The sequence below is a fragment of the Podarcis vaucheri genome (genome assembly GCF_965113315.1).
Source record: "Podarcis vaucheri genome assembly, chromosome: 13".
NCBI classification, from domain to species: domain Eukaryota; kingdom Metazoa; phylum Chordata; class Lepidosauria; order Squamata; family Lacertidae; genus Podarcis; species Podarcis vaucheri.
In genome coordinates, this window is record NC_138751.1 from 38,793,234 (window position 1) to 38,816,316 (window position 23,083).

Consider the following 23,083-nt stretch of genomic DNA (forward strand, 5'->3'; position numbering starts at 1 on the left):
CGGAATGTTTTCTCGAGCAAACTACTTTGTCAGCTCAGGAGAAGGCTGAAGATTAGGAGGACCTTACTCTCTAACGTCAAAGTTTCTACACAGAGGATGTTGTTGTTATTTGTATTGGAGGAATATTCAGTTTGTGCTCCTCCCCCCCCCCATCTGTTGTTTGAAACAGCAGGGTTCAGGCACAGTATTGCCACCTTAGCAAGCCCAGAGTTTGCTGCCTCATTAACTAATACAGTGGTACCTCGGTTGTGGAACGTAATCCGTTCCGGAAGACTGTTCGACTTCCGAAACGTTCGACAACCGAGGCGCAGTGGGCTGTCGGCAAAGGGAATGGAGAAAATTGAGAAACGCACCTCAGAAGCCGTTCAACTTCCGAGGCGCGCTTGAAAAAGGAAGCATTCACTTCCGGGTTTTCAGCATTCGAAAATGGAAACGTTTGGCTTCTGAGACGCTCGAAAACCGAGGTACCACTGTACGCATTTACAGTGGATGCTCGGGTTGCGAACGTGATCTGTGCGGGATGCGCGTTTTCAACCCTCAGCTGCGCATCTGCTCACGCCCGGATTGCGATTTAGTGCTTCTGCGCATGCGCAACCGCCGAAACCTGGAAGTAACCTGTTCCAGTACTTCTGGGTTTTGGTGGATCCATAACCCAAAAAAAGGCAGCCTGAAGCGTCTGTAACCTGAGGTAAGACTGTACCCAGAATTCTGTGGCTGCTACACTTCCAGACCCCTGGCCACCTTCCCCTGTGAGAGATTTCTGTCCTGGTATCCCAAAATATTGGTCCTTTGTTTTGCCCTTCATCATTAGGTTTCTCTTGTGTAATTTCCTTATCTCACTGCTGCCGCCCGCAGGTGCTGGGAGTATTGAAATTCCTGTGTTGCTGCTGCTCATCAGCGGGGACTCGGCTATGTTCAAGGTAATGGGAGTGAGAACTTGTGAAGGGAAGTGGGATGGAGGGAGGGTTGCATACCCCTCAACTGTCCTGGGAAAAACAGGACACCCTGCTTTTTTGCACGAGAGCACGGCAGCCATTTTGGGTGCTGCGATATTGCATTGGGGGGGGAACCTTTTGGGAAGGACTGCAATCTCACATGGGATCATGTGACTCGCCTGGGAGCGTGGCCCGCAAGCTGCATCCTGGCTATTGGCCTGGACCTTTTGGAGGGTATGGGCTTACGGGAGACACCCAGTCCTGAAAGAACGAGCTGTTGGGAAGGAGAGACGCAAATGAAGTGGTCGCTGTGAACGTGGTAAAAGGGGCAGTAGGAAGTGAGGTGGGCAGACTCGAGGTTTGCCAGATTTACAGTGGATCCTCGGTTGTCGAACGTAATCTGTTTCTGGAAGACCGTTCGGCTTCCGAAATGTTCGACAACCGAGGCACAAAGGGAGAATGTCAATTTCAATGGTGAAAATGGAAAAACATGCCACGGAAGCCGTTTGACTTCCGAGGCGCGTTAAAAAACAGATTCAATTACTTCCGGGCTTTTGGCGTTCGAAAACCGAAACGTTCAGCTTCCGAGATGCTTGAAAACTGAGGTTCCCATTGTATTTTTAATTTTTTTTTTACTAGAACCTCAGAATCTACAAACCAGGAGCCAGGAGAAAAAGACATAGCTGAAATTTAAAAACAAACCAACCGGGGTGCCTCTGAGCACATTCTGACCTTAAGAATTTGATTTCTGTGCAATGACTGAACTGAGCTCACAATCCTTTCACGTCAAAGTCCGCTTCCAGTTAGCTTTTTCCGGCTGCAAACATTTAAAGCTCATTCTAAAGCACACACCTCTTTGTGGAATCCTGGGGGGGGGCGAGGGGGGGCGTTACATTGCTGGCGACCTTCCCCCTTTCTCACTATGTCTCCCTTCCCGGCCTTGGGGGAGAGGGCGGGGTGTTCAATAAATCTGCCGTCCAGTGCATTTCCCCTGCGCCAAACCTCTGTGGAAAATGACCTAGGCAGAGTAGCAGAGTAGCAGCGGTTGCCTTCCGTGTGAGAAGGAGAAGTAAAGAGTCCAGACACTGTCTCTGCTATCTCTAATAGCGTTTATTTACAAGCAGTAAATCCATCAGAACTTGGAGACATTCTGTGCCGGAGATTCTTCCTGAGGCAACTTCTGAACATCCTCAAAGGATTCGGGTTCACACCTAGCCACGCCAACCCGCACACGGGGGGGGGGGGGACTATGCTCAGGGCAGGCCCCGCTTTGCCGCGCTCCTGGTGCTGTTTGCCCCACGCTCCTGGCTGCATACCGTAAGGATATAAGCCGCACTTTAACTTTTGGAATTTGCGGGAGTGGGGGGAGTGTGGCTTATATTCAGGCCAGAACGGTAATGAAAACAAAACAAGAACGGAGAAAAGGAAAAACAGAGAGAACCTGAGATATCCCTAGTTTCCACTGGCCCAAACAATTTTGTGGCCCCTGGCTTTGTAGGTTCCTGAGGGGCTCATCTTCTGTCCTGTTCTTCCCCTCAGCGCGTCTCTGATGCGGTCCATGCCTCCATCCCTTGCCTGCTCTTGGCAGGAACCGGAGGAGCAGCTGACTGCTTAGCTGGGTTGCTGCAGGAGACACAGCCTGGAGAGCCCATGAAGGCCCTGGCGATGAAGAAGATGCAGGGGAAGTTCCCCGCCGATGAACTGGAGGACTTGGCAGAGGAGGTAGGATCCAGAACTGCAACTCCCTGACCCCCTTCACAAATTCTTCTTTCTCCATGGGCTTCCCAGAACTCACATTCCTTCCTGTGGGGCTTTGAGACTTCCCATTACCAGTCCTTAGGGTCATGGGCACTTGAAAATCTCTCTCTGGGGAAGGGAATCTTGTTTTCTCTCACTGATCTCCAAGACAATTCTTCTTTTTCCCTCAGGTGGAGCAAATTGGGGCTCTAAGGGAACTGGTCACCGTCTATTCAGACCAGGAGGGTCTCGAGGAGTTTGAGACTGTCCTTCTCCAAGCGCTGGTGAAAGGTGAATACCCTACAGCAGATGATGATGATGATGATGATGATGATGATGATAATAATAATAATAATAATTATTATTATTATTATTATTATTATTATTATTTATATCCCGCCCTCCCCAGCCGAAGCCGGGCTCAGGGCAGCTAACAACAATAAAATAGTACAACATTCTAAAATCATTTCATTATAAAATTAAGATACAGTGCTGCCCCGCAAGACGAATTCCTCGCAAGACGAAAAACTCGCTTAGACGAAAGGGTTTTCCGTTTTTTCGTTGCTTCGCTAGACGAATTTCCCTATGGGCTTGCTTCGCAAGACGAAAACGTCTTGCGCTTTTTTAAAAAAGCTGCTTGAAGAGGCGCAGTTGCGATGGACCGTGCTTCGCAAGACGAAAAACATTGCAAGACGAAAAGACTCGCGGAACGAATTCTTTTCGTCTTGCGAGGCACTACTGTAACTCTGGCTGATCCATGGCTTTGGGGTTTACCTCCCCAATCAACCTCTTCTCGCGTTGGATATTTCCTAAATATAAAAGTGGGCTGTAGAAGTTTTATACCAACTCCTTTCCAGTCAATGGTTCCTACTAACCTGAGCTCTGAAAAATAACCCAGTCATGGAAGTTAGCTAACATTCCAGAAAGTTCTTCGCTCAGTGGTTGAGGGAAATTCTGGGGCAGCACCAACATCATAAAGAAGGAACCTCCAGATGTGGTGCCTGTCTGGCCCTTGCAATATTTTAAAAGTTAACATGGGCTGGATATGAACCACAAAAGGAAGTCAAGCAGGACTGAGATTTGCTGAACATTCCCAACTTGCATTTAATTATTTGAGGGTTGTATCCATCTAAGTTCTACTTAGATTTAGCCCACTGAAATTAATGAACCTAAGTTGACCATGTCCAGAAGCTGCAATAGGTTTACCCTGAGTTGGACTAGCATTGATGACATGCCAACCCTAAATGTTGCTTTCAATATAGAAATCAAATAATTAAAATAGGTTGACGCATTGTAAGCAACATATTGGCATGGTATCAATTATTATATCAATGTAAGCCACAAAAGTACCCAAAATGTCCCATAAACATTTTGATCAAATCTGTTAAAACAGTTTAAGAATACATCCCAGTTCTTTTTTTTAAAAAAAAGGTTTCTACCCCATCATCTTATTTCATATTATATAGTTTGGGGTTCAATTTCTGTAGCTAATCCAAGCAAAGTAACCCTGGTGTTTCATTTCGAAACCAAGTCTTTCCCATAGACATCTCCTCCTTGCAAAGATCTCATCTCCCTTTTCTGAGAATTTATCCTCTCCCTTACAAGGATTCCCTTCTCCTCGCACCCACCACCCTCTCCCCATTTATGGTGCTGCAGAGGGAGACAGGGGAAGCCAAGGCTAAGGAGGTCTTTGCTTCTCCCCTCATTTCAGCCTGTAAACAATCGCGCGAGGCCACCTGCTACCTGGATGAACTGCACCTGGCTGTGGCCTGGAACCGTGTGGACATTGCTAGCACCGAACTGTTCCGTGGGGATGTTGACTGGGAGGTGAGTCAGCAGGGAAAGAGGGGACAGGATGAAGGCAAAGGCAGAGAAGGCATGGAGGAAGGGACTTTTGCAGGGCTGGGTGCAGACTAGGGCTGGGTGATATATCAATATGTTATAAGGAAAATATTGCTCCCTTTCCCTTATGGGGTATCTAAGAGCCTGAATAGAGTCCTTAAGTAGGTTCTCTATCGATAGGAGAAAATAACAGAGGCCAACCAGAGGCCTCGGTCCTGTATACCTGAAGGAGCGTCTCCACCCCCATTGTTCAACCCGGACACTGAGATCCAGCACTGAGGGCCTTTTGGCGGTTCCCTCATTGCAAGAAGTGAGGTTACAGGGAACCAGACAGAGGGCTTTCTCGGTAGTGGCGCCCACCCTGTGGAACACCCTCCCTTCAGATGTGAAAGAACTAAGCGTCTATCCTATCTTTAAAAGACATCTGAAGGCAGCCCTGTTCAGGGAAGTTTTTTTTTTTTTTTGCAAGTAAATTTTTATTCAGAATTTGTAAAAGAAAAAAAAAGGACAAACAAATACAAAAATAGACATTTTAACATAAATTATTCATCCTATTTTCATGCTATACAAAAAGTAAACATACAATCATACAAAAAAAATAATATAAGCATTAGGCTCTACTTAGCCTTTGACTTCCCTCCACCCTTTTGGTAAGTATCAAATAAATCCCGGATTGCGTAATTAGTTTATTAAAGTTTATACTTATTAGCTGATAAAGTTTTTCTAATACCGCCAGTTCCTCCTATATATCCGTTCCAATATATTTCCAAAATTTACTCCAGTTTTTTTGAAATTTCTGGTCGTCTTGGTCTCGTATTCTGCCTGTTAATCTATCTAGCTCGGCATAGTTAATCATTTTGACCTGCCAGTCACTTACGTTAGGTATATTTTCTGTTTTCCAGTTTTGTGCCAGCATAATTCTTGCGGCTGTGGTGGCATAGAGAAAAATTTTTTTATCTTCATTTTTTATTTCCTTACCCATAATTCCCAGCAAAAAGGCCTCAGGTCTTTTGGGAAAAGTATATTTAAAAACTTTTTTAAGTTCATTATAAATTGCTTCCCAAAAAACCTTCACCTTGTTGCATTGCCACCACATATGGTAGAGGTCTCCCTCCACTTCACCACATTTCCAGCATGTCTTATTTTCTGATCTATAGATTTTAGCTAATTTTGCCGGCGTGAGATACCATCTATAGAGCATTTTCCAGACATTTTCTCTCAAACTCGTACAGGCCGTAAATTTAATATCTCTATTCCACAATTTCAACCACTTTTCAAACTCGATGTTATAGCCGAAGTCAATTGCCCATTTAATCATTGCCTCTTTGACTTCCTCGTCTTTTGTATGCCATTCCAGTAATATGTTGTATAATTTAGACAATGTTTTGTTTTTACCTTCTATTATTTCTATATTGAATTTTGATTTCTTGTCCTCAAAGCCCATTTTTCTTTTATCTTGCTTTAACATATCATTCACCTGATGATACTGTAACCAACCGGTGAATTGATCCTTTATTTCCTCATAAGGTTTAAGTTTAAGCCCTTGTTCTGATTTTCTTACCAAATCTTCGTAAGTGGCTGTCTTCTCTTCCATGTTGGTTTTTTTTTTTGTTAAGACCTCTACCGGTGAGATCCACCATGGTGTTTTTCTTTCAAGAAGGTTCTTATTTCTTTCCCAGACCTGATATATTGGTCCCCTGAAAATATGATTTAAGAAAGCCCTGTGGACTTTCACCTTCTCATACCAGAGATATGCGTGCCACCCGTACCAATTATTGAAACCTTCTAAATCCAACAGGTCTCTGTTCTCCAGTTTTATCCAATCTTTTAGCCAAAGTAGGCACGCTGCTTCATAATATAAACTCAAATCTGGGAGAGCAAAACCTCCTCTTTCCTTTTTATCAGTTAATATTTTCATTTTAATCCTTGGTCTTTTCCCCTGCCAGATGAATTTCATCAGGGTTCTCTGCCATTCTTTACATTGTTTTAAACCTTTAATAACTGGAAGAGTTTGAAATAGGAACAACATTCTCGGCAAAACATTCATTTTAACCACTGCTATCCTTCCTAAAAAGGAAAATTTCATCCTCTCCCATATTTCCAGATCTTTCTTTATTTTTTTCCATGTAACTTCATAATTATCTTTATATAGGTTTATGTTTTTTGCCGTGATCCACACTCCCAAATATTTCACTTTTTTCACCACCATGATTTCCACTTTTTGTTCTAGATCTTTCGTTTCTTCCTTAGTTAGATTTTTAACCAGCATTTTAGTTTTATTCTTATTTACCTTAAAACCTGCCACCTCTCCAAATTCCTCAATTTTTTGTAATGCTTCTTTTACACTATCTTGTGGATCTTCCAAAGTCAGAACAATATCGTCGGCGAAGGCTTTAATTTTAAATTCCTTCTTTCCTACTCTAATTCCTTTCACTTCTGTTGCCTCCCTCAGTCTCTTATTAAGTACTTCCAAAATTATAATAAATAATAAGGGGGACAGGGGGCAACCTTGTCTGGTCCCTTTATAAATGTTAAAATATTCTGTTGTATTATTATTTATCACCAGCTTTGCTTTCTGTTCTTTGTATATTGCTTCTATGCCTCTTCTAAATTTTTCACCAATTCCCATCCTCTCCAAAACCTTCTTTAGGAAGTTCCAGGAAACATTGTCAAATGCCTTTTCGGCGTCTATGAAAACCAGTGCAGCTTTTCTGTCTATTTTCATGTCCAAATATTCAATAATGTCAATCAAATTCCTTACATTATCCCGTAATTGTCTCCCTGGGAGAAATCCTGTTTGGTCACCATGGATTTTATTAATCAAGACCTTCTTTAATCTTTCCGCCATTATATCTGCAAATAGCTTATAATCATTATTTAATAATGAGATTCAGGGAAGTTTTTAATATTTAACGCTGTACTGTTTTTAACACTTGATTGGGAGCCGCCCAGAGTGGCTGGGGAAACTCAGCCAGATGGGCGGGGTATAAATAAATTATTATTATTATTATTATTATTATTATTATTATTATTATTATTATTATTATTATTATTATTATTTTGAGAAGCAAAGCAGCTAGTAAGCCTGATCTTTATTAAACTGTTGCAACAGGGTCCCCCGCTCACCCCACGCAGGGAGGGAGGAGAGGAACCCAGAACATTGGTGTACAAGCTCTTATATAGACTTTTGAAATTGCCTACCCTGTAGCTCAAGACCACCACCACAAAACATCATACATACATCACAGAAATTTGAGTGTGTGGCTTCTCTCCTGTCTGCCAGGATACCTGATAATGCCTTATCTGATTGCCTTTTCTGGGTAGCCTGGCCATTCCTTTGAGGTGGCAAATACTTAGTTCCTGAATTTCTTACGCATATTAATAGTGTGCTCAGCTTAACAGATACTTGCCAGACTGTATTTACAGGGAGGTGTAAGCCCCTACAGTCAAAAAGACAATTGGAAAGCTTTTCTCATTTCCTTCCTCCTTGCAGAGAAACATTTGAGGTCAATTTGGGAGAGTCAAAATGGCTTCAGGGTTGCTCTCTTGTACTATTTCAGACACGTGGTTTATATTCTTATGTATGTGTTTGCATTGTACATTTATGTACATTTATTTTTTATATATAAGACCCTAGAGTTCCTATAACAATTATATCATCCAAAACCAGTTTGAAGTCCATATCATGATATCTGGTTGCGTAATTTTTGACCTGGCAATATATTGTGAATTATGCTGTGTAAAAGGTAAAGGTAAAGGACGCGGGTGGGGCTGTGGTCTATGTCACAGAGCCTAGGGCTAGCAGATCAGAAGGTTGGTGGTTTGAATCCCCACGACCAGGTGAGCTCCTGTTGTTCGGTCCCAGTTCCTGCCAACCTAGCAGTTCAAAAGTACGTCAAAGTGCAAGTAGATAAAAAGGTACCGCTCCAGCGGGAAGGTAAATGGCGTTTCCGTGCACTGCTCTGATTTCGCCAGAAAGCGGCTTAGACGTGCTGGCCACATGACCTGGAAAAACTGTCTACGGACAAACGCCAGCTCCCTCGCCAGTAAAGGGAGATGAGCACTGCAACCCTAGAGTCGTTCGCAACTGGACTTAACTGTTAGGGGTCCTTTACTGATACGGACCGAGGGGGGGGTACCTATTTCCCCCCTTCTTCTTTGCTGTCCGAGGCGATGACCTCAAGGGTACCACCGCACACCCACCCTCGAACCCCCTTCACCGTTGCACAAGCACCACACGTTTCCCAGACCTTTTCCTGAGCGAAATAAGCTCGAATATATATATATTCCCTATCCTTTCCTATGCCTATCTGCGCTCCATACTTAGAATGAGTAGACCGAGTGTTTCCCTTCTCCGCTTATTCCTATGGCCGCGCTTTGGCCAATCACAGCCATGCATTCGTCCTGCAGGAGCTAGCTCAGGGAGCTCTTGCACGCCTCATTTAACCTCCTGACGAGCTGCTGACGGCCCCCCACGGCGAGAACAATAGAACCGAAACTCCCGACCTCGTAAAACTGTCAAACCCTTGTTACAATGTATCCATTTCTACAAGAATGGATACATTCTGCTTCCGCTTTGATCTAGGCTACGGGACGGACTGAAAGTCATCAGAACCTTTCAAAATTCATATAAAATCAACCACAGCTCCAATTTTCTTGCTCTTGGTGTCATTCGACTCAGTTTCCCCAGGACTCCATGATGTTGGCCGACTCCATAATCCTCGAGACGGCAAGTCACGTACACAGGAACTCCTTAATCCTGTCAGATCGCTCTGCCCAGCCCGTCCCCCGGGCAATACCAGGTGGCAGACAGCGCATATCAGTAACCCATTGTCCCACCGCCACCGGTACTCATGAAATGTGTATTTGTGTATGACCCTCGCTCTGCATATTCCCCCTCCCTTCCCTCAAATGTAAATTAGTGTAACCCCACCTTTCTCTGAGATATTCATGACGTGTGTAATATATTCATGATGTAATCCATGAAACCCAACCTTCCCATAATGTATTCATGACGTTCCGCGCACTGTGTTATGGGACTTGGAGGGAACTTTTAAAAGTTTATGTCGCCCCATTCTCGGGGTTCAATCTCGCCTTGAACCTGTTGCGCAATAAACTTGGATCTTCGCATTTTGCTCCTGCGTCCGGCTGAGCTTCCTTTTCTTCCGCTAGAATCCACGGACTTGGTCCGATTGGCTGGGTGGCAGGGTAAATACGCACCCAGATTTTTTCCGTAACATTTACCTTTACCTTTAAAGACAAATGGCAATATGTGGGAGATATTCACACACACACACACACACACACACGGTGGTACCTCGAGTTACAAGAGCTTCAGCTTACAGACTCCGGAAACCCGGAAGTAGTACCTCAGGTTAAGAACTTTACCTCAGAATGAGAACAGAAATCGCACGCCGGTGGCAGCGGGAGGCCCCATTAGCTAAAGTGGTACTTCAGGTTAAGAATGGACCTCTGAATTAATTAAGTTTGTAACCAGAGGTACCTGTGTGTGTGTGAATAGCAGGTTGCACATGACCAACAAGAGTCTCCCATCAGTTATTCTCATGAGGTTTATCCTCGCATCCCCTTTTACCGCCACCCCTTCTCTCTTCTGCAGCCTAGCCTTCTGATGGACCCGATGCACGACGCTCTGGTGGGCGACCGTCCCGCCCTGGTGCGCCTCTTTGTGGAGAACGGACTGGACATTGGGCAGTTCCTGACGTGGGGGAAGCTGGAGCAGCTCTACGCGGGGACCCCAAGCGGCACGCTTCTGCATCAGCTGCTGGAGCGGCGCCAAGTCGCAGGCCCTGAGCCCGCCTCACCTGCTGAATACTTGCTGCTGGATCGGTCCCTGCCTGAGTACCAGCTGCCCCAGGTGGCTCACATCCTCCATGACCTGCTGGGGGATGTCTGTGCTCCCTTTTATGACGGATTGCACCCTGCCAGAACGACAGGGGTAGGTGAACCAGCCCAAAGGCTCATCTTGCAGTGAAGTGCCCCTTCTAATGTGCACGTTTTGCAAACTGATATATGTACCGCATTTTTCGCTCTATAACATGCACCAGACCATAACACGCACATAGTTTTTAGAGGAGGAAAACAAGAAAAAAAAATATTCTAAATGAAATAGTAGATATATGATTTTTGTGGTTCATGCTGTGGCCACAGACATGTGATCTGACAGTGAGTTTGGAGTAGCCCAATGCAAAAATCCTGAGGATCCATGCTTTGTAACCACGGAGGAGGGAAGGAAGGGGAACCATGGATCCTCTGCTCACGACTGCAGCAGATCCCCCCCGTCACCCACAGGCATTCGCTCCATAACACGCACAGACATTTCCCCTTACTTTCTAGGAGGAAAAAAGTGAGTGTTATGGTGCAAAAAATACGGTATATACTTGAATGCTGTTTTTCCTAATGTGTGCGTTTATGCATGCTTTCCCTTAATATATTGATACACGCCATCCCAATCTCCAGGTTGCCAGGCGCGCTTATCAGGGTCTGCCTTTCCCTTTGGAACAAAGAGGCACAGTGGAGAGTGTGGTATCTTTATAGGGTTGCCACCTTTGTTCTGGCAACATATAAGGCAGGGCAGGGCTGGGGTTTTTGTTTTTGTTTTCATCTTGTGCTGAAGTAACTTCAAAGCAATCCATTACAATCTATTGCAGCCTAACAGAATATCCCTCTTGAATTTGTCACACACACACGAATTTGTAAATATGTCTATGCTTGGCTATCCAGAGCTTAAATACATGATTTTTCACAACCCCTTTCAAGCATATGTATTTGGAGAGGATCCCTAACTTGGAACACACCCACACCCACACACCCACACCCACACACACCCACACATACACATACATGAGAGAGAGAGAGAGAAGAACAGAAGAAGAGTTTGGATTTGATATCCCGCTTTATCACTACCCTAAGGAGTCTCAAAGCAGCTAACAATTGCCTTTCCCTTCCTCCCCCACAACAAACACTCTGTGAGGTGAGTGGGGCTGAGAGACTTCAGAGAAGTGTGACTGGCCCAAGGTCACCCAGCAGCTGCATGTGGAGGAGCGGGGAAGCGAACCTGGTTCACCGGATTACAAGTCCACCACTCTTAACCACTACACCACACTGGTAGCGTAGTTGAGAGAGAGAGAGAGAGAGAGAGAACTGTATCCATACAGGACGTAGCATTTTACACTGAAATGCAGGACAATCCTGTTTCATACAGGATAGGCGGCAACCCTATTAGCTTTATGATGTGTAGTTTATTTACACATATATACAACCTGAGCTGAGATAGAGAGAGTCCACAGCATTCATGACCTAAGAGAGTTCCGTTCCTTCCATTGCTGCACCCTCAGATTCCAAGAAACCCCGGGCATAATGTCTGACCATCTCTGCAGCATAAAACAAACTGTCTGCCTCGTTTGCTGCCCCCACCTTCCAGCTTGCAAAGGGGACACTTTTTTCCTGTTCGCTTACCTCATTGCCCCCTGCAATTCTGCCCCACCTTCCTGAAACTCTGGCCTTTTTTGTCTCTGCTAATTATCCCTCACTCCAGGCAGTGGTTTCCCCCGTTTTCTGGCCCTGAGAGTCTCTGTAGTGGGGTAGGAGAGTGGGGGGGGGGAGTTCACATCTGGCAACTGATACACCCCTTTGGTTTCAGATAAGACATGGGTAGATGAGTCTAAAAAGCATGGGACACAAATTTTCACAGCCCTCTAGCGGCTACAGTGTCTCATTTACCAGAAGCAACGTGTATGCATTAAGGCAATGTGCACCTGGTCACCAAAATAATTTGTTTAGGATTTTCGTTTCCTCGGTAAAATTTTGGGAAGTTGCTGAGGCTAAAGTTGGGGGGTGATAGATTCTGAGCAGCTGTTCAATATCAACTGAAGAGCTAAGCTAAGTGTGAACAATTTCTGTCTCTTGCTAATTGTGCCTCTCTCTCCTTTCCCAAGAGCAAAGGATCATTACTCAACGGAGACCCCATGTACCGCTCCAAACTTTCGCCAAACCCTTGGACTGACCTCTTCATATGGGCTGTGTTGCTGAACCGCAGAGAGATGGCCATGTATTTCTGGGAAATGGTGTGTATGATGACTGTTATTAATATAGTTAACACTATGGTCCAGCTCTGAGGGCCTTCGGGCAGTTCCCTCACTGCGAGAAGTGAAGCTACAGGGAACCAGGCAGAGGGCCTTCTCGGTGGTGGCACCCGGCCTGTGGAACTCCCTCCCACCAGACATCAAGGAAATAAACAACTATCTGACTTTTAGAAGACATCTGAAGACAGCCCTGTTTATGGAAGTTTTTAATGTTTTATCATGTTTATAATATTCTGTTGAGGGACACAGGTGGCGCTGTGGTCTAAACCACAGAGCCTAGGACTTGCCGATCAGAAGGTCAGCGGTTCGAATCCTCGCAACGGGGTGAGCTCCTGTTGCTTGGTCCCAGCTCCTGCCCACTTAGCAGTTCGAAAGCACATCAGATAAATAGGTACCACTCTGGCGGGAAGGTAAACGGCGTTTCCGCGCGCTGCTCTGGTTCGCCAGAAGTGGCTTAGTCATGCTGGCCACATGACCCGGAAGCTGTACGCCGGCTCCCTCGGCCAATAAAGCAAGATGAGCGCCACAACCCCAGAGTTGGCCACGACTGGACCTAATGGTCAGGGGTCCCTTTACCTTTAATATTCTGTTGGGAGCCACCCAGAGTAGCTGGGGAAACCCAACCAGATGGGTGGGGTATAAATAAATTAAAAAATATCATTTTTATTATTGTATTATAATGTGACAGAGCTAACAAACGAATAGATAGGCTCCTGTATGGGGTTCATAATGGGAGAAACCAAGGAGCCAGAGTTGAAATAATAAGGTACCGGCTGGAAATGTCAGGACAACCAGGCAGTGCTTTTGCCACATCTGGATACGATGAGAGTATTTCCCCCTCCTGGCTCTCAGCTGCCTGTAGCTTTTTTGGAGGGCTGTTTCCTTGCCTCTGTCTCCATTGATGACCACCCTTTCTTCTCCCCCTTAGGCCCCCGACGCTGTGGCTGGGGCTTTGGCAGCAGCACGGATCCTCCGAGAGCTTTCGCACCTGGAGCAGGAGGCCGAGGAAGAGGCAGCCATGAAGGACCTCGCCATGCGCTTTGAGAACTTGGCCATTGGTGCGGACATGAGGACATGGAGGCTGGGGTGTGAAAGAGGGACCTGAGAGGAACGGTCAGGAAGGGAAGGCTAGCTGTTTGCAGTCAACGACTGAGAAGCTGCCTCAATTCTTTCTGGTTCAGACTCCAGGGAAACTTGATTTCTAAAGAGCATTTAGGTTGCTCCCTGTTTCGAACCAAGGAACCCATCGCCCTCCAGGTACTGATGAACTGCAGCTCCCATCATCCCTTGCCATTTGCCATGCTTGCAGTGGCTGATGGGAGTTGTAGTTCAGCGACATCTGGTGGGCCAAAGACTGTCCACACTTGAACGTTGCCATTGGATAGCAGAGGGGATGGAGGAAAGCATTTTGACACTGTGATATCCCAGTGTTAGAGACGCGGGTGGCGCTGTGGTTAAACCACAGAGCCTAGGACTTGCCAATCAGAAGGTCGGCGGTTCGAATCCCCGCGACAGGGTGAGCTCCCGTTGCTCGGTCCCTGCTCCTGCCAACCTAGCAGCTCGAAAGCACGTCAGTGTGCAAGTAGATAAATAGGTACCACTCCGGCGGGAAGGTAAACGGCGTTTCCGTGCGCTGCTCTGGTTTGCCAGAAGCGGCTTAGTCATGCTGGAAGCTGTATGCCGGCTCCCATGGCCAATAAAGCGAGATGAGCACCGCAACCCCAGAGTCGGTCACGACCGGACCTAATGGTCAGGGGTCCCTTTACCTTTACCTATCCCAGTGTTAAGTCTACTGCAACAATAATGGCCATTATAAATGAGCGCAGTTTGTGGGATGTGTTGGAAATTCCTTGACATTTTAAGTAAGCCTCTCCTCACTTTCTTCTCTCTCACCCCCCATCCCAACTCCAGGTGTATTTGGGGAATGTTACCGAAACGGGGAGCCCCGGGCCTACAAACTGCTGGTGCGCCGCTCCGAACTCTGGGGAGGAGCCACTGTCCTCCAGCTTGCTCACCAGGCTGACGCCCGCCTGTTTTTTGCACATGATGGTGTGCAGGTATGGTTGTGTCCAGCACTCTGGATCGCTGCAATGATGCTTCTTGCTCGAGAGTCTGCTAACACGCTGCTGAATCCTCTTTCCCTTAAAGAGTTTTGTGAAGCAGCTAACATTTAGCACAGGCCTAGGCAAACTCGGCCCTCCGGATGTTTTGGGACTACAACTCCCATGGTCCCCAGCTAACAGGACCAGTGGTCAGGGATGGTGGGAATTGTAGTCCCAAAACATCTGGAGGGCCGAGTTTGCCTATGCTCAATTTAGCAGGATCAACAACAACCCCTATAGCAGCAGCCCCTAAATGCGAGACGGGTGTTTTGTGGCACCTGTAACTGTGTCAGTTCTGCCAGTCAAAGCCGAGTGGGCCCATGTGGGGTACGATGATCTCGTAGGTAAACTGGCCCCGCATTGTTAGGGCTTGGGAGGCCGAGGGGTCCCAACCCCTGCTAATTCTCTTCCGTGCTCTTCCCGCAGTCCCTGCTCACCCAGAATTGGTGGGGAGAGATGGACCGAGGCACCGCTGTCTGGAAGCTCCTCCTGACGTTCTTCTGCCCCCCTCTCATCTTTACCGACCTCATCAAGTACAGGTGGGTGAACCCTGTCTGAAACTAAAATGGTTGCCAAAAGACTGTTGTGGTTGTTGCAGGCCACCTCAATCATTGAGCAGTGCGAGATTCTTGGGGTTCCAGCCTATTACTCAGGGCTCGGTTTCCTCTGGAATGAGGGACAGCAGAGACTGTGGTGTCTTTATGATACAGTGGTACCTCGGGTTAAGTACTTAATTCATTCCGGAGGTCCGTTCTTAACCTGAAACTGTTCTTAATCTGAAGCACCACTTTGGCTAATGGGGCCTCCTACCATTGCCGTGCCACCAGAGCACGATTTCTGTTCTCATCCTGAAGCAAAATTCTTAACCTGAAGCACTATTTCTGGGTTAGCAGAGTCTGTAACCTGAAGTGTATGTAACCTGAAGCGTATGTAACCCAAGGTACCACTGTACATGGTTTATTTACACATACAGTCATACCTCTTGTTACGTTTGCTTCAGGTTAAATTTTTTCAGGTTGCGTCCCACGGCGACCCGGAAGTACCGGAAAGGGTTACTACCGGGTTCCGCCGCTCACACATGCGCAGACGCTCAAAATGACGTCATGCGGAGAAGCGGCGAATCGTGGCACGCGCAGACGCGGGTTGCATTCTGCTCATGTTGTGAACGGGCCTCCGGAACGTATCCCGTTCGCAACCAGAGGCACCACTATATATACAACGTGAGCCTACGATGGAGGAGCTCACAGCATTAACACCCTAGAAGGCCTCGATTCTCTGGTTGCCACAGGCTTGGATTCAGGCAGAAGTCAGGACCATGCCTTGATGCTAACCCTGCTTGCTCCGAACCTGAGCGTGGCTTCCTCTTTCGACAGAGCCATTGATGAGGACCTGCGCCAAGCTGAGGTGGACAGCCTTGACACGGATGTGAAAAGTACCATCGGAGACATGCTGTTTGAGTAGGGGGAACGGTCATGTCCTTGGGAAGGTGTGGGGAGCGGGGAGGGGAGACCCTAACTTTCAGCACTGCTGCCAGAAAGGAGCCTGAAGGCTGGATTCCTTGCATAACCTACGGCCCTCCATATGCTATTGGTCTATAGGTTTCCTCAGGCCCTGCCAGCACCATCCGTGGTCAGGGATGTTAAGAGGGTTCCCCATCTCTGATTTAGCGATATTCCAGGTCCCCTCTGAGTGTCCAGCATAGTCTGCCATAGCCAAAGGATTTCTCTGGGGCTTGGTGCATTTTAAAATTATTATTGCTTTTTAGCACACACTGACCCGGGGCTTTTAATCACAGCTGCAGGCATGCCAGAAGGATAGAAGCTTTTATCTCTCTGTTCCTGAAGAAAGGGTCAAAAGGAGAGACATTCCAGATTGGGGTGCAAGGGTGAATATATGAATTGGTTAGAAGAAGAAGAAGAGTTTGGATTTGATACCCCGCCTTTCACTCCCCTTAAGGAGTCTCAAAGCGGCTAACATTCTCCTTTCCCTTCCTCCCCCACAACAAACACTCTGTGAGGTGAGTGGGGCTGAGAGACTTCAGAGAAGTGTGACTGGCCCAAGGTCACCCAGCAGCTGCATGTGGAGGAGCGGAGACAAGAACCCGGTTCGCCAGATAACGAGACCACCGCTCTTAACCACTACACCATAATCAGTTTAAAATATATTACAGTGGAACCTTGGTTTTCAAACGTAATCCGGAAGTCCATTCGACTTCCAAAATGTTCGAAAACTGAGGATCAAAGGGCTGTCTGCAAAGCCAAAGGGTAAAAATGAAAAACACGCCTCGGAAGCAGTTTGAGGTGCGTTCGTAAACAGGAGCATTCATTTCTGTGTTTTTGGCGTTCGGCTTCCAAATCATTCGGCAGCCGAGATGTTTGAAAACCGAGGTTTGACTGTACCTAGCTTGCTGAAGTAGGCAATGTGGACGTTGTGTGTGTGTGTGTGTGTGCGCGCGCGCGCGCGTGCATATGTGAGCGTGTGTAAAACAGGTACACATAAAAACTGCAGGTGGTAAATACCACCTTAAGAGGCTTTCTCCCTTTTCTCAAGCAGAGGAAGGAATCACATCTGTACTCTACATTTAAAGCACTCCTATACAAACGTTAACTGCCATGGCTTTCCTCAAAGAATCCTGGGAATTGTAGTTCGTTACGAGTGCTAATTGGAGACTGCCCACAGAACTACAGTTCCCAGCACAGTCCTTTGGGGGGCTGCCATGACTGTTAAAAGTGACATAAGACGACTTTGAATTATTGAACCTGAGCATGGCTTCACATATGGGACATAGGTGCATATAATAAAAGCAGTATGTTTTTTATTGCTTCTCATTTCAAGATTAGTGGCTAGGGGAAACCCAACCAGATGGGCGGGGTATAAATAATAAAATTATTATAATCATTAGTGGTGGTAGTAGTAGTAGTAGTAATAGTAGTTTTTTTTCCATCTGCAAGCTTAATTGATAGATTAGTTGACCAGAACCCATATGGTGAATCAACTAAGATTCCTTTACAGTCAAACCTTGGTTCCCAAATGGCTTAGTTGCCGAACAAACGCCACAAGCCCAGAAGTAAGTGTTCTGGTTTGTGAATGTTTTTCAGAAGCCGAATGTCCGACGTGGCTTCCGCTTGAGCACAGCTGTCAACTTTTCCCTTTTCTTGAAAGGAATCCTATTCGGAATAAGGGAATCTCCCTTTTAAAAAGGGAAATGTTGACAGCTATGCGCTTGAGGGAGTCAGACGGGCTCCCAGAACGGATTAAGTTTGAGAACCACTGGATTTGGGTGGCAGCCCTAATTCGATTCTGTCCCACTCATTACCTCTTCTCGTCCTTTCCACTCCTTGCCCTCTCCTAGCAATCCCGATCCTCCCTTCCCTCTTTCCACTCGCCCGTCCTGGCTACGACGGTGGCGTCAGTTCTGGGTGGCTCCGGTGACGGCCTTCCTGGGCAACGTCGTGATGTACCTGCTCTTCCTCTTCCTCTTCTCCTACGTCTTGCTTCTGGATTTTGACCCCCCGCCTCCCAAAGGCCCTTCCGGCACAGAGATCGCTTTGTACATCTGGGTCTTCACGCTGGTCTGCGAGGAGGTGCGCCAAGGCTGTTTTGTGGGCTCACTCCCCTTGCCGCTGAGGGTACGGCGGTACTTCCAGGACACTTGGAACCAGCTCGACATCACGGCTCTGTTACTCTTCATGCTGGGGCTCGTCTGCAGGTCAGAGGAATTTCTGCACTGGGCAGAAATTATTATAGATACACATAATTTTTTAATTAGATTTTCTAAATTACATTTCAAAATACAGTCATACCTTGGTTAACGAACGCCTTGTGAGTCAAACGTTTTGGCTCCCGAACGCCACAAACCCGGAAGTGAATGTTCCGGTTTGCAAATGTTCTTTTGGAACCCAAATGTCCGACGCAGCTTCCGTGGCTTCCTATTGGCTGCAGGAGCTTCCTGCAGCCAATAAGACGCCGCACCTTGGTTACCGAACATTTGGGAAGTCGAAGAGACTTCCGGAACGGCTTCCATTCAGCTTCCAAGGTACGACTGTATTCATTTAAACAACCTTAAATCAATGACTTCCCTTCTTTTCTTTCCGTGGTTCATTTTGCATGCCATACATCCCCTCATATTTTACATGAACTAAACCAATCAGTAATCCATTGTTACATCCATCTAAACTTATTTACACTGCTGAATTTATCTTAATGTTAATGCTACCAGCGTTTTTAAATAATGAACACAATTTTCACCCATATATTCAGTAAACATTTTCCAGTCTTCTTTAAATGTACTTTCTTCTTTTTTCTCTTATTCTATATGTTAAATCTGCAAGCTGTGTGTATTCCATCAGTTTAAGTTGCCATTCTTCTTTGGTTGGGACCTTGCTCGTTTTCCACTTTGGGGCTAACAAAACACAGGCCACAGTAGTAACATACATAAACAGTCTTTTTTGACACCTGGGAATTTCCTTCTGAATTATCCCCAATAAAAAGGACCCCGTTTTGGGGTGGAAGGTGCTTTTAAACATATTTTTCTATTCATTATATATCATTCCCCAATACTCCTAGAATTAAACAGAAATGATGATGATGATGATCATCATCATCATCACAATTGGTTTATTCATTGCCTTTTCTCTTTTTGGCTTGCCAATTATTTTTATTGATTTTCTGTAGCTTTTAACAAATTGTTGCCAAATTAATACAAATGGAATATAAATTTAAAAGCTGACTTCCCACATATTTATACTTGCAATAATATTCCTTCCAGTCGCCCTGCACATCAGCTGTATGAGTACCACTTTCTGCTAAGACTGTTATATTTTATTGTAGTCTATCCACAAAATAATCAGGTAGAGTAAACCTTTTTATACATTCTGTTAATCGACTTCTAAAAAACCGTCTCAAGGCGGTTTGTACTGAAGATCATTAAAAACCGTGGGGGTGTAAATATGTACAATTTTTCTGGCAAAGGATGTTTAAGGAGATAACAGAAATCACTGGGTTAAAGCTGACCGAAAGTCCATAGGTAGCATTATTATCAATTTACGATGGGGTGGAAGGTTCGCAGGCTAGGAAGGGCTTGCTCACAAATTTATTGACAGCTGTACGAATTATGATAGGTAGGAAGTGGAACGGGGCAAGCAGAATATAAAATGGAAGAATGGTATAAAGAAGTGTGGGATATAGCTATTAATGATAAATGAACATGTGCCATTAAGGTAAGACGGGGAATATGCAGGAGAAACGATTCTGAGGAGATATGGAAGATGTTTGTATAATTTGTACTGTTAAAACAGAAAGGGGGTCAATCCATCGCAAGAGATGTTGAAACTTTAGGGAAGTTGGATAATTACAATGGAATGGTCTTGGTGATGGGGTGCACATTTTGATTTTTATTTATGTACTTTGTCAAAATAAAATAATATAATAATAATAACAACCATTAAAAACCCTAAAAACTCCAAACATATTTAAAGCAATGCAAAAACTATACAAAGTAGACGCTTGCCATGAAGACCCATTTATCCAGCCGAGAATGCCTGTCAGAACAGTAATATTTTCAGTTGTTTCTGCAAAGGGCAGATAGTGGCGTTTTTTCCTTTTGAAATGTTGTCTGCCCCCCGCCCCCCAATTGCACCTGGGGCAACTGGCCATATGGTTCTACCACTTCTACATCACCGATTGTGAGGTTGGGAATTGACTGGCTCTGGCGAAGGGAAAAGGGATTGTCTGCAGAGAAGGAAACATTCTTTTCATCAGTTTCTTACCCCACTGTATGTCTCTCAGGCTGTTTCCAAGGTCATTTGAATCTGGACGCACCATTCTCTGCCTGGACTTCATGGTATTCACCCTTCGTCTCATCCACATCTTTGCTGTCAACAAGCAACTAGGGCCCAAGATGATCATTGTCGGCAAGATGGTGAGCAGACGCATGTGCGATTTGTGTGAGATGTTGCAAACAGCAGGTCTTTCAAGTGTGAAAGAGCAGTTGCCCCAAGTTGGGATATGAGGATCAGTGCTGGATTTACGTATAAATTAAACAAGCTATAGCTTACGGCCCCACTCTCTTGGGGGCCCCCAAAAAATTTAAAGGAGAAGAAACCTGGGTGTACATTTCCAAAATATAAGATAAAAAACAAATAAAATAAAACCTACATACAGCAACAGTGTTTTGTGTTGTGTAGGCTCCTATTTGTTATGTGCAAATAGCTTTAGGCAAAGGTAAAGGTAAGGGGACCCCTGACCATTAGGTCCAGTCGTGACCAACTCTGGGGTTGCGGCGCTCATTTCGCTTTATTGGCTGAGGGAGCCGGCATACAGCTTCCGGGTCATGTGGCCAGCATGATTAAGCCACTTTTGGCGAACCAGAGCAGCGCACGGAAACGCCGTTTACCTTCCCGCCGGAGTGGTACCTATTTATCTACTTGCACTTTGACATGCTTTTGAACTGCTAGGTTGGCAGGAGCAGGGACCGAGCAACGGGAGCTCACCCCGTTGTGGGGATTCAAACCGCCGACCTTCTGATCAGCAAGTCCTAGGCTCTGTGCTTTAACCCACAGTGCCACCCGTGTCCTATTAATACCTATTAGGTCCGTAAATTACCATATAGCATATATTCAACACAAAAAACAGCAGCAATTTGTTGTTGACAAAGGACAGCTGGACATATAAAGGGCCCTATTACCTTCAGTAGATTAGGGCCTCATCAAACCTAAATCCGGCCCTGATTCGGATGCAACGCAGATGAATGTGCAAAGGATTCTGGGCTTAGCTGTGAATGTAATAGGCAAAAGGCAGTGAGTGTGCAAAGGACAAGAAAGTTGAAAGGAGGAGCAAGAGAGATAAATCTGAGGTTCTTTGGAGATGCGTTTTGTTTTACGCACATTTGTGTGTTGCAAAGGTTGCTTCCCCCGGCAGCTTCCTTTTCCCTGTACACTTCACCACGCAGGCACATCGGTTTCCTTTGATTAACAGAGTGCATTGCAAAATACAGATGAGAAATTAAACTTGATTCGAGTTAGCAGATTTTATTTTAACTAACCTCCTCATTTCTTTCATCTCTTCTGTTGAAAGGGTAATTTTTGCTCTCCCCTTCGTCTCTCTTTAGATGAAGGATGTCTTCCTTTTCCTGTTCTTCCTTGCCGTGTGGCTAGTGGCCTACGGGGTCACCACCGAGGGGCTGCTTCTCCCCCACGACAGACGTCTCCCCTGGATCTTCCGCCGTGTCTTCTACCGTCCTTACTTGCAAATCTTTGGGCAGATCCCCCTGGATGAGATTGACGGTGGGTGTCCTAGGGGGTTCTTGCTTCCATTCTAGACTGGCACCCCACCTTTGCCAACTCAGAAGGGATAGGGAAGCAATAGAGTAAACACAGGAGGGCGCAACCAAAATAATCAAGGAGTCGGAGAGCTTTCCCCTACGACTGCCGAGGCTTTGGGCTCATCCAGATTTACTTTTCGTTCCATGCTTTCTAGGCGCAAGTCCAAGCTCTGTATCCAAGAGCTTTTTCCTTATTTGCCTCGCTGCTTTCTCCAAGAAAATGTGCTCTTTAAAGCTAAATCGGAACAGCAATTTGGGTCTCCTGCCCCTTGTCATTTGTTCTGATTCAGCTGCAAAGAGTAGGCGTTTGCAGGGAAAGCGCAGGCTGCACAGAAAAAAAGAGTGCTTGGACAATGAGCTTTAAGAGTGCTTGGACAATTAAACCCCCCCTTGCCCTCCCCACACTATGCCCCTGCTTTTAGGGGCTGCAGAGAGCTGTACTCTATAAGGAACTCCCACCTCGTTCTTCCCTTCCATCTCCAGCTGCCCTGATCAGAGCGTCAAACTGCACCTACGATCCCTTGGCCATCTTGATGGAAAACGCGGAGCCTTGCACCAACACCTATGCCAATTGGCTGGTGCTCATTCTCCTCGTGATCTTCCTGCTGGTAGCCAATATTCTGCTTCTCAACTTGCTCATCGCTATGTTCAGGTACCTACCGCGGTCGCCGGCACCTGTTGTGAATCGGTGCATACAGAGCGGGCAGACGAGGTTCAAAAGCGAATCCCCTCAAATACGAAATATGCATAAGCATATTCCTAGGGGTTTCTCTCAGTAAAGACCTTACTTGGAAAATAAATGCAACCCAGGTGGTTAAGAAAGCCCAACAGAGACTCCATCTCCTCAGAGTATTGCGGAAGAACGATGTCAATCAACATCTGATGATCTCCTTCTACCGGTCAACAATAGAAAGTGTCCTTTCATACTGCATCACGGTGTGCTACGCTGGTTTGACATCATCTGATAGGAAGTGCCTACAGAGGGTGGTGAATACAGCACAAGATATTATGGGCTGTTCCGGAAATCCGCTGGATGAAATAGTG

The 23,083-nt window shown here is 46.0% G+C and overlaps 1 protein-coding gene across 1 annotated transcript in view; it reads left to right on the forward strand.

Moving 5' to 3' along the window:
• The window catches only part of TRPM4 (transient receptor potential cation channel subfamily M member 4), a 49,010-nt gene that overhangs the window by 18,313 nt on the left and 7,614 nt on the right, over positions 1 to 23,083 (forward strand). Inside the window, exons 7-20 of the mRNA XM_082194313.1 lie at positions 856 to 920; positions 2,475 to 2,657; positions 2,864 to 2,963; positions 4,384 to 4,499; positions 10,132 to 10,470; positions 12,470 to 12,598; positions 13,545 to 13,674; positions 14,528 to 14,673; positions 15,145 to 15,257; positions 16,092 to 16,175; positions 18,071 to 18,427; positions 20,506 to 20,638; positions 21,827 to 22,001; positions 22,523 to 22,691. Coding sequence (XP_082050439.1) covers positions 856 to 920; positions 2,475 to 2,657; positions 2,864 to 2,963; positions 4,384 to 4,499; positions 10,132 to 10,470; positions 12,470 to 12,598; positions 13,545 to 13,674; positions 14,528 to 14,673; positions 15,145 to 15,257; positions 16,092 to 16,175; positions 18,071 to 18,427; positions 20,506 to 20,638; positions 21,827 to 22,001; positions 22,523 to 22,691 — 2,239 coding nt within the window. The remainder of the gene's footprint in view (positions 1 to 855; positions 921 to 2,474; positions 2,658 to 2,863; positions 2,964 to 4,383; positions 4,500 to 10,131; positions 10,471 to 12,469; positions 12,599 to 13,544; positions 13,675 to 14,527; positions 14,674 to 15,144; positions 15,258 to 16,091; positions 16,176 to 18,070; positions 18,428 to 20,505; positions 20,639 to 21,826; positions 22,002 to 22,522; positions 22,692 to 23,083) is intronic.